This window comes from Neopelma chrysocephalum, unplaced genomic scaffold (assembly GCF_003984885.1).
Source record: "Neopelma chrysocephalum unplaced genomic scaffold, ASM398488v2 Primary Assembly neopelma1_60, whole genome shotgun sequence".
NCBI classification, from domain to species: Eukaryota; Metazoa; Chordata; class Aves; order Passeriformes; family Pipridae; genus Neopelma; species Neopelma chrysocephalum.
The window spans coordinates 9,764,085-9,777,007 of record NW_020897715.1 but is presented as its reverse complement, the minus strand read 5'-3'; the positions used below and the strand labels follow the sequence as shown (position 1 = coordinate 9,777,007).

At 38.6% G+C, this 12,923-nt stretch overlaps 1 protein-coding gene across 11 annotated transcripts in view; it reads right to left on the bottom strand.

Moving 5' to 3' along the window:
• ABI3BP (ABI family member 3 binding protein) overlaps positions 1–5,126 on the bottom strand; it is a 127,675-nt gene extending 122,549 nt beyond the window's left edge. For all 11 annotated transcript variants that reach the window (XM_027681053.1, XM_027681054.1, XM_027681055.1 and 8 more), the window contains exon 1: positions 4,954–5,126. In XM_027681053.1, coding sequence (XP_027536854.1) covers positions 4,954–5,032 — 79 coding nt within the window. In that variant the 5' untranslated portion in view covers positions 5,033–5,126. The remainder of the gene's footprint in view (positions 1–4,953) is intronic.
• Between the last annotated feature and the right edge of the window lie 7,797 nt (positions 5,127–12,923).

Sequence of the window (12,923 nt, the reverse complement as noted above, 5' to 3'; positions counted from 1 at the left end):
CTCTGAACTTGAAAGCCTGACACTCAACATTGGGTTTTGATGTTTTTGTGAAAGCCTAGGAAGCAACTGTCTGCATGAAAAGATAACTTTGATTAAATGAACTGCTATAATGGCAACATTCTTATGGGCTGTTTTCATTTTCAATGAAGAATGAGCCAAAGTTGCCAACATATCTGCTGACTGAAAACCCTAGCCACTCTACCACAACAGATAAAGGATCCCTTTAAAAATTTTCATAGATCTTGTCACTTATGTGCCATTAAACATAAGAAAAGTATTTAATAAAAAGCACATTAATCTTTCACTTCTCTTTTGCAGACACTAAAAAAAATGAAGTTCAATGGTTTAGTTCAAACTGGCCCTCCTTCCTAAGAATGTTTTTTAAAGGTTAATGCCCTGTGCATTTCGGAAAATAGTTCCCAGAAAGACATTTTATAAACCATGGTGAAAAAAACATATAAACCACATGTCATAGCTGTCCTTTTGTGATATTTTGATATACCAGCTTTATTGCATGTTCAAAAAAAGTCAACTTTCAGGAGACTTTTCCCTGTCTTGCAATTTCTGCCCTGCCATCCTACAGCTACCAAAGGGGTGCTGATGTGGGGAAGGTAGAGGGCTGCACAAAAATGTAAAGTTTGACTGTTCCGGTATAGTAACTTTGATACAGTGGAACCACTCAGCATTGTTTTAACTTCTTGACAGCAGTAAAGAAAAACACACACTGAGTTTATCCTCTGGTTAGTAAGATGTATTACGTAACATAGCATAGCCAGCAGATTTAGCTATGAATAAAATGAGCCTATTCCTTTCACAAATGTCAACGGTCAGTTTGGAAGTATACTGTAAATACAGCACTCACTCTCAGAGGGATGTCAGTTATAATTACTGTAAGTACAAATATTAGACCAAACGTATTCAATACTTATCAAACAAAGAAACAAATCCTCAAAGTAAAACTATTACTTTTCCCACCTATCCCCTTAGTTGACAACTGTAGATACAAGAATGTTTTGGATCTGGTTTTTCCTACATGAGTCTGTAAATCAGACTTTTCTACATGATGCCCTAAGGAATGTCAAGTCTTTACTCTTTTTCCTAAGAAGACAGCAACCAGGAGGAAGGTGAATTAAGGTTTTCAGGGCCCTTCCTGGAAAGCAGAACAGGCCAGGCCTGAGTCCTGGAAAGTAGAACGAGGATGGACCTGAATTCCATTGTACCTGATGAGTAATTCAAATAGTAGGAAAACCACAGTGGTCAGAAAAACCCCCAAACCAAAACAAACCAGAAAAACTTTCAGAGTCTTCTTCTTAAAAATTTCATAAAGCCGTAAGTTTATAAGGAGGGATCAACCCAAAATTCTTTTCAGCTCTAACAAAGTAAGAGAGAACAGGAAGATACACAAAAGCTATTGGAAACAGAGGGTATAGTGGAAAAGCACATCTCCATGCACATCTGTGTTGTAGCTGGAAAGTCAAGTGACAAAATCAAAAACATGAAATGCTGTTTTACCAAACACTAAGAATTTGTTCCACAACTGTGGCCTTCAACATTTGTATCAGCTCCAGCTGGAAAGATACCAGTGAAACACGGTTTACAAGGCAGTACAGTCTTGTGGATTGTATCCTGTAACTTGTTTATTCTTGGTTCTGAAGCTTTACTTTCTCATCTCTCCCTCAGATTCAGGATGCTCTGACTACTAGAGCTCTAAAGACAAAACTTTTCGTCTTTGTGCAATTCCCGTCTAGAGAGACAACTTGGCTTTCTTTAAGAATGGGACGGAGAACCGTAAGAATTAGAGACAGCATGACTAGTCATAACTCTTACACCTATGCATTGCAACTGTTTCCACCCATCATTAAAATATTTCAAGTACGAGAGTGTTGAACTGAAGAATTATATGTTGGATGGCACTGACACTGTGGCGTAAGGGAAGAGACAAAAGTAAGTGGAAAATATCCAAATAGCTCTTTCTGATGAAATAGAAAACTTTAGAAGCTAGACAAAGTTGAAGGGACAGTGGCTCAAATACTGCATGAAAGACCATCCCTAATTGTATCATCATCTCACATAGTATTCACAGGCAGTAACTACAGAATTTTCTCAGCAGCTGATACCTCAAATGAAACACAAACATAATTGTAAAAAAAGCATTGCCTCCACGTTAAAACACAATACCCACCAACCTTCCTTTTCCAATTATATTGCCTTTACTTATGTCTGCAAAATCTTTATGTAGAAGGAGTCTGAATTAGGACAGCTTATAACTGCCTCATCACTTGTCATTTGCTACAGCAAATGTGACAAGGAACCACAACAGAAAGGGTGTGCACCTACACTTAGGGCACTACGCTAGGAACAGATGTAAGTAGAGGCCTGGTTTTCTATAAAGACAAAACTATTATAATGCAGGATACACAGAAGCAGTGCAAAGTTTCCACTGGAAAATTTAACTGGTATTTTGCTGATGTTGATTAACTTCAGTCACGCTGGTAATGTTTCCAAATTATTCCTCCAACAGTGCCTTAATTTTTGAAGTAAAAATAATTAAAGAAATAATTTGTTGATAAAGAATACTCTTTTGAGAACGGCAGTAACAGTTTCTTTTTCACCCTAATCAAACACACACTTGTGGAGGTAAAAGTATAAAAATATATGAGAAAATGGAGTAATTTGTGTTCCATCCTCCCGAACAGCATATTTGCACACAATCTCTCAGACAGCTCTGGAAGTCACTGACATCAAAAGGGTGTACTGGCTCTGTTCCTTTGCAGCTGCAGGAGGCAAGATGTTCCTTCCACCTTGTATCACTGAATGGAAATCCCAGCCCATGAGACCAGGGGTCAGTGTGTTTCACCTCCCATGGAAAGAAGAACTGAGCACTAGAATTCCAAAGCTCAAGTAAGAGTGGATAGATTTACTCTGATAACCTATTCACATGAGTATCTGCATCACCAGAAAGTGAGTTTGGCTAGATTGTTTTCCCTCAAGTTATAAAATTGATTCCACTGTTCCCCAGAAGGCAAGAGTGACCCTGAAGCCTCAGTCACATACTTTGTGACTTAAAGAGCACAGGAGTTCACTGGAATTCAAGCTTGCTTAGCAAGGCAGAGTAGCCCTCTTAAAACGAATACTACCACTACATATCTTCATTTTTAAAATGCTTTAAAATCCAAATATACACTTTGCTTATGATAAAAGTGTGTACTCCCTATCAAACAAGACAGTGTTGTAGAAGACAATCCTTTGAGCATTTCCAAATAACAGCTAAGTACTAACACACTCACTTTTTCAATGCAGTCCTATTAAATAATAACCAGAGAGGCAGTTACAAACAAAAGAATTAGACTGATGTTTCAACATTGCAATGGAACAATCTTAAAAAAGCTGTTTCATTGAAAAGAAATGAACTTTCCACCTGCAGCTTTATGCATTTGGCAAACAGAACTTCACTTCTGCAATGTTATTTTAGGACAGAAAAAAAATGCATGCCAGAGTTAATCTTGCAGTGGATTAGAAGCTTTGTCTGAATTTCACAGTTAACATAAGCTTAGAGCCCACTATTCTACAGTAGTGAGCAGAAAGTCCAGTGAAACCATTTAAAAAAGATAAGCATTGGAAAAGTTCCCTCCCTCAAGGTAGGCAATACATACAAGATTAAACTCTGTTCAATGTAGTCCTCTCTCCTAAGAAAACCACTACAATTGTTTACTAAAAGGTCACTTTTTGATAAAATTAAAGTCTTACAGTCTGCTTGACTTGAACTGCACATCTACCTTACTCACAGAATACACATTGCCCCACTATTAACATTATGCAGAAAACTCCACACTGACTTCAGAAGATGAGTTAACAAGAAAGCCACTTCCAAAAGAATATCATCACAAGGGGAAAAAAAAAAAAGGCAGGAAAAAAAAGAAAACTGTCTCTTGAGGAGGGGTGATGGGTGAAAAATCAACTCCACTTCCCAAAAGACTTTGAAGTTCCCCATCTGTGAAAGGGAATCTCCGAGGAAGCTTCCAAAGTGCTTATTCTTTGATAAACATTATCCTAAGGAACTAAATCACAGCTTCCTATCTAAATGTCACTGGCTGCAGGAGAATGCAGATGTAAAATGCATTACAAAGCACGATGGACTCAGACAAGCACTTCCACAAAGTGAGAGCAATACGTACAATACAGAAACAGTTGTGAAATTGCTGCTTCCATGCCAAGGTACTACAAAGTGATTTACAATCCGGATAGAAATATTCCTTTAATTTTATGCTATGACTGTTCTTCCTGCAGTAAGTAATAAAATACTAGTAAAATGCCAATGTTACATGTGTCACGTTAGCAAGGAAGAGAAGAGATCGCTGCCAGCTTTGCAAACCTACTGTACTTCCAGGCTCCAGGAGAAAGGGAAAGTTAAACAAATATTCACACAGGTTTGGAGGGCTTTTTCTTCTTGTAGAAATTTTAATCAATCATATTTCTCTCCTTCAAAATGCATACAACCTGACCTACTGCAGTCAATTCCTACCGAATTGCTAAAGATGGATATAAAGGGAAAGCATACAAGTTCTTTCAAAGACCGAACTGAAATCTGCAACTTACAACACAGGGTGATTCTAAGTAACATTTTCTTTAAAATCTTAAACAGCAGACCTGCACAATGCTGTCTACATAATTATAAAATCATTAAATACAGTAAATTTTTTTCATTGTACTTCTCACTAGAGTCGCAAGATACCATGAAAACTTTTGAGCTTATTTTATTCAAGAGCTTTAAAGTTGCTCTCTGGTACCTGGACTTTGCCCTTTTGACTGACCTTCTTTCATCTCTTACATTATCTTTAATCATTCCTAACATGCTGAAAGTGAATTTCCATAGCAAAACACAAGCACTAAAAACCCAAAAGCCCCACAACAGAAAAATAAACAAATCCCCAGAAAGTTGTCATAGCTACTTGCCTCTTGGCAATTTCTGAGCATTTCCCAGGTTTAGTGCAATATATCCACAGAAAAGAAGACAGACAAATCTTGACATCATGGTCACAAACCCAAACTCGCACTGGGAATGATTCTGACAGGTATCACACAAAAATACTGCAGCTGCATTTAAGTGAACTGTTCTCTCTGTGACAAGAGGCAGCAACACTTTGACACAAGCTTAGTTTACACAGTGGGAGGAGACAGGATGACATCATTCACTCCCACTGCAAAAGGAGAATTAGCATTAAAAAAAAAATAAAAATATTACCAGGCTCCCTCTACAATAGTCTTCTGGGGTTTGTTACAAGGTCTTTTCCATCACTAAGGGGAATAAATTACCATTTTATTACTTACATTGCATGCAAATAAAACGAGGAATATCAAACTTTCTATTAATTGAAAACTGATCTGAGAGATGTTTTACTGTTTTATCCAAGAAAGTTGGATTTAAACTGCAAAAATAGCATTTGCAGTACTCAGAAAACTGTTTGCTATATTGAACTCAGTATTTTTGCAATGTCGACATTTTGCTTAAGGTTAATTCAAGCTAGATATGGCATTCATCCAGGCAAAATAAATACTAGTTTAATTTGACATGACATTATAAACAGACATGGTAAATATTTATTCAGCAAAAGAACTGGATTTGAAAAATCAAAATGTCATTTTTTCACTTGTATCTGGTTTTTGGCAATCTAAAAATACTTTAGAATTTCCCCTTCCATACATATGCGGTGAGTCAATGGACACAATGCACATTGAAAATAATAAGACTATGCATCTCCTTCCAGGGGCTAGATCCTCTCAACAGTAACATAACTTTAAATGAAAAAGAAATTCCATTTCTCTATTAAAAGCTGTTTCATTCCATGTTTATAATAAGCCAACTAAGCATAGCATTTGTTCCCACCCACAAGTGAGAAGATGGGAAGAAAAGGGTGAAGCAGAAAAAAAAAAGGGTTACAACTGAGTAGGGAAGAATTTAGTCTCAGTATCTGGAAAACTTCCCAAAGAGATTAAATCTATTCAAGTAAGTAGTGATATCTCTCTCTCCTTAAAGAAAACACCCAAAAACCAAACAAGAAAAACCCAAAACACACAAAGAAAATAAAAAAAAAAGCCTAACAAAAAACCAAAATAAAACCCCCATCATTCAACAACCAAAATCAAACATACCTAGAACTTTACAATATGTAAAGTTCTTCAGTATGGTTGGTCTGTTCCCACTCCCCACTTGTCTGGACCTGACGTCGTTCTATTTTCATAGTGTTCTATAAACAGGGTAAATCACAGCATTGATACCTGGTCTGGGTGGAAACAAAGTAGTTTAAAATAAAAAGCTAATATATTAAAGCACACAGGAGCATTTCTTAAAAAACAGATTAATTCTGTATTTAAAAAGGCCCCATGTATGCCATAATTCAAGAAGAACTTCACAGCAGAAGCCAACAGTAATTGTCTTAGAGACAAATCCAAGGAATTTCAAGCTCTTCTAATCAATACGGACAGAACACAGTTATAACAAAACCAGTTTGACAGTGGAAATGTGTCCCAGCTGCATTACACCCTCTTAATTCTGACATAAAGAAACCTTTTTTTTTTTTATTCACTTACTCAAATCTGAGAATAACAACGTGAAAGTCAGTATTATAGACAGACCCAAAAAATCCCCAAACACTATTACCTCAAGGATCTTTGGGAGGATTCAGAATGTGAACACTCTGAACAGGTAAATGAAAGAGGTACCACTTAGATGACACGAAAAGATGTCTAAAAGCCACACAGTTGGACAGGAGTCTTCCAAAACGCCACACCAAAAGAGCTTCAAATGACAGAAAAATGAATACAGAGAGAAAAAGTTCCATTCTTCTTTTTTTTTCAGTTGAAATACTATTTTCTAAAAAGCCCCAGAAGTCATATTCTATTTTTTCTCTTCAAAATAAAAATAAGAAATCAAGCATTTGATGGAGCAGTCTCTCAGGAGAAATAATGGGAAAAATTCCTCCTTGGTCACACAGAGCTGTCTTTTGTATTAGCGTAAGCTGGACTCTCCTGGTTTCTCTTATGGCAAATTCACTTTCCTTTAAAAGATCACACAACACCTTTCAACAAAACACACAAAGGCCAACTTCTATTCACAAAAATCTCAGTGAAACACATGAGTCATTTGGCTACCTAACAACCTCTGTCATAGATAAATATGCTCCTGTCCCTGCTTTCACAACCACTTGCTTCTCTGCTCCTGTGCGTTATCTGACCATGTCTTCTCTGCTTAGGTACTCCATATAGACATTTAACCCTCCCCTTGAAACCATGGCAGACTATCCACATCCCTTTCTCTCTGATAATTCCTGTAGAATATAGCTCTTCTCAGTCCAGAGTTCAAAAACCCATGTCAAGATAAATTTCCGTCTGTCTTATCAAGGACATGCTTCATCAGGGACAATTACGGTTTGATAAACAGATGCAAGTGTAACTTTCAGTTAAATATATGCCAATAGTCCAAAAATCAGTAACATAATATTCTCCTACACTTTTTTCAATATACTGCCTGCATCTGCATCATCCATAGAAGATCCACAGATGATCAGTGATTTTGTCCACTTCTTTTCTTTTGAGACTAACCTTTCCTAGGAAACCTCTGTTACATGGGAAATGAAAAAACACATCAGCCTCTGCTTTCCTTTTTCCTAAATCCTCTTGCCATTCAGTGGATGTTGACTACTGCTGTGCAAACCAAAACATGGAAACAGAAGGGAGCTCCTGGAACTTCAAGCACTATCTGCACTACTGAATGCATCCATAATGCTGTTCAAGCACCCAATTTCTTCTCTTATTGGAGGGCTGGCTGACAATCTCTATTTAAACAGAGACAGAATTTTATTTCAGTTCACAAAAGTTATCTATACCAGTATGTTCCTCAGGTTTCTCTAATCCACACAAACCTGGAACTGCATTCCCCATCCTTTGGCCCTTCAGAAGGAAACTATTAAACAAAGATTCAGTTAATGACAGTTTTGTGTTATCCCTCTAGCACAGAAGGCAAGATGAATGAGCCAAATGCAGTAATGAAGAGTCTCAAGCAGAACAAATTTGTTCAGGAAAAGACAAAACACCTGATCCCCCAGTGACTCCTCCTCTTCAGCATCAAATTAATGGTTAGGTAACAAAGTCAAGTACTCAAAAACTTTACTTGCTTACCTCAACTTCAGCTGATTCTCTCTGGGGTAGATCTCAAAAATGAAGATTCCAACCAGATAGTATCACAGCTAGTCTGGGAACAGAACAGAGCTTTTCTAGTTCTATTTTAATAGTTCCCAGACCAGAAAGTACAGTGAAAGCAAGAGCAAGGGAAGAAAAAGAAAAAGTTGGGGGGAGGGAGAGAGGAAGAGCAGGAGACGGGATTTTACATTTTGTTTCCAAATATGAATATGTTTTTCTTGAGATTTGGGCTCAGTCCCTATTCACCTATCATTCCTGATTATTTTCACAAGCAAAAGCCAAGGTGACTCAACTCCTTGCTGTTCTAATTTAAAGCAGAGTGTGCAAAGCATAACCTTAAAAAACAAAATCCTATCTTCACTTTGAAAAGCACAATAACGTTGTGTGGAGCTCTCCAAGAGTAAGGACTTACTTGCAGTTCACTTGGTCTGTTTTTTTTTCACAGCACTGCTGGTTGATGCTATACATTTCACCAGTGCTTGTCAATTATTTGAGAAGTGTCTTTGTCATAAAATTTGCTATATAAATGTTAATTATAATTTTCATTCTCTTGTGTGTGACTCAATTATTGGATTCTTTTTCTTGTAATGTCATGGGAACTCCTCTAAAGGCCTTCAGGAAAAAAGAGATGCCAAAGAACATTCTTTCAGATGTGTTACTTAAAAAAAGAAAAAGAAGGAAAAAGAAAATCCTAAGTCTACTTTCTGAAAGTCTGCAATTACTTCTTTCCTAATACCTCATTGAATCTCATTTTGATAAGCAAACATTGAATGCTCATGCTATCAAAAATACAGGGTCACGTCTTAATCTATTATTCAAAGGTAATTTACATTCATTTAATAGCATAAAAATTACAAGGTCAGGGCATTCCAGCATCCCTATCCCAAACTGAGTTCCAGATCTCCAAATTAATGGGATCAGAGGCAAAGTGAAAGGAATAAATTCAGTGTAAAGGGATGGACAGAACAGCTGGTTCTTGTGACATTTTTTGCATAGTTTATCAAACTGTTTCAGCACTCAACCATTTGATACTTGTAGTTTCTAGCAGTGACTCATCTTTACTAACAGGCATTGTATTTCACCAAAGTTCTACATGACATGGAGTGAAGTAAGAAAAGCATTTATTTAACTTCTCTATTATTTATTGACTTATTGTTCCCTTTGTAACGAAAATAACCTAGTACACTCACTTCCGCAGTTTCGACAATATTATCATGACCTGCCACATGAAGAACCTATGTGATTTAAGGTTTTCAACTCTGCCACTCCTGCCCAATCTCAAGACTTTGTATGATGTTATTTGGGGCTTATTTTGCCTTTTAAAATTTCTTATCAGTCAGGTTTTGGAATGACTCCAGAGAAGGACTCTGCTCAGTCTGCACAGGCTCCTGCTGCAATGCCTGTCCATCCTCATGGGGAAAAAAATTTTTTCTCTTATAAGTCTAAACCTCCCTTATTTCAACTTGTGCCCATTTTCTCTTATGCTCCCACTATGCAGCAATGTGAGGAGCCTAGCTCCATCTTTTTGGCAAGCTCCTGAGAAGCACTGTAAGGGCTGCTGTTAGGTTCCCTCAAGCTGTCAGGTTCTCTTCTCCTGACTGAGCAAGTCCCATTCCCTCAGCTTGTGCTCCAAACCCTGACCATATTGCTTGACCTTCACTGGACTTGATCCAGTTTATTGAAATCTGTCCTGTATTTGGGGGTGGGGTGAGAGGCCAACACTGGATGGTATCTAGATAGGTGGTGAGTAGTGGGTGGCAATTACTTCCCTCAGTCTTCTGGGCCGTGTTCCTGTTCATACAGCCCAGGACACTGATGACCTGCCTTGCTGCCAGGACTCACTGCTGCCTTCGGTGCAGCTTTCTGTCCACCAAGATCCCCAGCTCCTTTTCATCAGGGCTGCTCCCTAACCAGTCCGTCCCCAGCCTGTATCATTGCAGGGGTTACTCTCATCCAGATGCAGGACTTTGCAGTTGTCCTTGTTAAATTTCATGAGGTTCCTGTCAGCCCATTCCTAGAGTCTGACTAGGTCCCTCTGAATGCCACCCCTGCCCTCAAGAATATCAAGTGGTCATCCCAATTTGTGTCACCTGGAAACCTAACAGGAGCCCACTCTGTCACTTCCTCCAGGTTACTGACAAAGATGTTAAAAGAATAGATCCTAAGACAGCCATCTATGGTGCTCCCCTTGTTACCGTCACCTAGGTAGCATATGATCCACTACCTACTGCCCTCCGAGCCCAAGCATCCAACCAGTTACCAGCTCTCTACGATCTACTTCAATAGATGTGTACTCCATAAAATACATGATGTGTGCTACAATTGGTATTTAAAACCACTTTCAAGAAATGAGCTTCCTTGAGCAAGTACTCGATGCATTTAATATTTCTTTGAACAGTTCATCACCTGAAGGATGTTACATCCCCTTCATTGTTACATCCTAAGAGAAGTAAATCTGTCTAAGCTCATTAAGCTTTTACAGCAAAAACCCATCCTGTCCTTTGAAGCACTATGTAATTACTTAGTACTGAAGACATTGCTGCTGTCTGTAAAAAACTACCTTCATCTTCTCTATTATCAACACATTTGTGCCACTTCAGATAATTAACACAAATACAGCCTCTCTATTACTGGATTACTCAAAAACATTCCTTTCAAACATGTCCTGTCTATGCCTTTCGTGTCATCATGTCTGCTTTAACAGAATCTGACTCAGCTGAAATGCGGGCAGAAGCAAAAGCAAAGAGCAAAACACAGAAGGGCATGTGACAATACTGAGTCTTCAACAGAGTAATTGCATGAGTCAAAAATATCTTAATATATATTAATTTTCATGGGTTTAGAATGAATTTTGTATAGCCTAAAGTAGTCTCAACTATAATTTAATTATTCTAAATACACTTGAAATGTGAGCAAATAGTTTAAGCACCAGTTCTCTTATACTGCTTTGAGAGAAGGGCTTCATAATCTATGCTGTACCTAGTCTTGGTCTTTCAACACTCCATTACAATCTTCCACTGCAGAAGTCAGCCTCTCTTTGCCTCTTCCAGACTCCCTCCACAGTAGATTCTGATTAGTAAAGATAATGTAAGATCAGTCCAAATTAGTGAACTCAGATATGAAGTCTGGAATCTATTACAATACACTAGGATAGGATACAAAATGTCTGTTTTGATGTCTAGAACACGAATGTTGATGCCGTTGGCTATTCTATTGTGAAGAAGAGATGTCTGTCTGTAACATAGATGAGCAGAAGCAGCCGCCTCTGAAGTTAATATCTATTTATATATTTGTGTTATAAATATACATTTATGTATATTATAATAGATAATTTATAAATATATTTATAAAATTATATTTATATACATATACAATCTCTTGTATCGTATTTATATTATAATAATGATTTACAGAGCTAATGATTGACTCCTCTGATGTTTGCCAAGTTATACTATAGTGGGTTTGTACAGGAATAAATACCACAAATCACATGTCATATCATACATCTGATACAGATTTAGTTTGTTTCTGATTATTGCCACAGGACAAACTACTATGCCATAAAGAATGCTCCTGCTTCGTCACTGCTCAGTCACATCCTAAGCAAGTACTTCTGACTTCCTCCTCAAAGAGATACAATATGCTTCTTCATTTCTCAATACGTCCACAATTTTTCTGTGCCTTAGGCCTCTAGGTCTGGCTCGTTCCTGAGCTGGTCTTGAAGCAGTTTTCCAATTCCCCCGTGAGCCCGGCGCTCCCTGTCTGCGATCCCACCTCCGGCCGCCAGGGCGCGGCCGCGAGACAGCAGCGTGCGGCTCGGGCCGGGGGAGGGTCGGGGACACGGGGGAAGAGCAGGGAGCGGGGATAGGGACAGCATCGCACCGCAGCGGCGACAAACACCGCTCTGCTGCACAACTGACTTATCTGCCACGTTTTACACCAAGTTGCCGGCCAGCGATTGCCCACAGCGCAGCCGGCAGTGGCTCTCGCCGGGGCCGGCAGGCACGCTGGAGCATCAGGAGGAGAACGAGGTGCTGCCCTGCACGAAGTAATCAATGCGTTTCAGAGAGGCAAACTAGCTCGGACATATTGCTGGTAGTCAAACTGCTCCTCCGTGCGGTTTGCAACAGCCAGTGTACCCACACACTGCAAGCAGATAAAATACTAAAATCTACAAGTTCTATTCATGGGGTTTTTTTCTCCCAGCGTAAGCTCTCCAAGGACAGAATGGAGATGGAGACCAAGCTGCCTTCTATCAAGGCAATGCACAAAAGAGTATGAGGCTATTGCCTGTGCTTTTTTACTTAAAATAGAAAAATTTATTCACTCCAGGGCTGTCAGCTCAATTCATCACAGAAAAAAAAAATTAAAAAGCAGAATGTAACTCAAAGATTAAGTTCTGCCTTACTGGGGCACTGAATAAAATGCAACTCATCACTGAATTTGGCCCACTCCAGGGACAGCAGGTGCAGTGTTAAACTGTGCTTATTTCCTTCTCCCCTCCCCTTCTCTAAGGCAATCATTCAAACATTCTGACAGAAAGCCAGGGGAAGCCCTGCAAAAACTAGAGCAAATAATAAAAGCAAAACACTGTTAACTTTTATGAAGAGCAGGAAAGTAATCTCAAAGTTACATAGAGGAAGACAACCAGATTCTTAGTTTTATTAAAAGATATTGTTTTCTTGGCATAAGAAAATTATTTCTTTGGCTAGGATGCAGAGATTTGA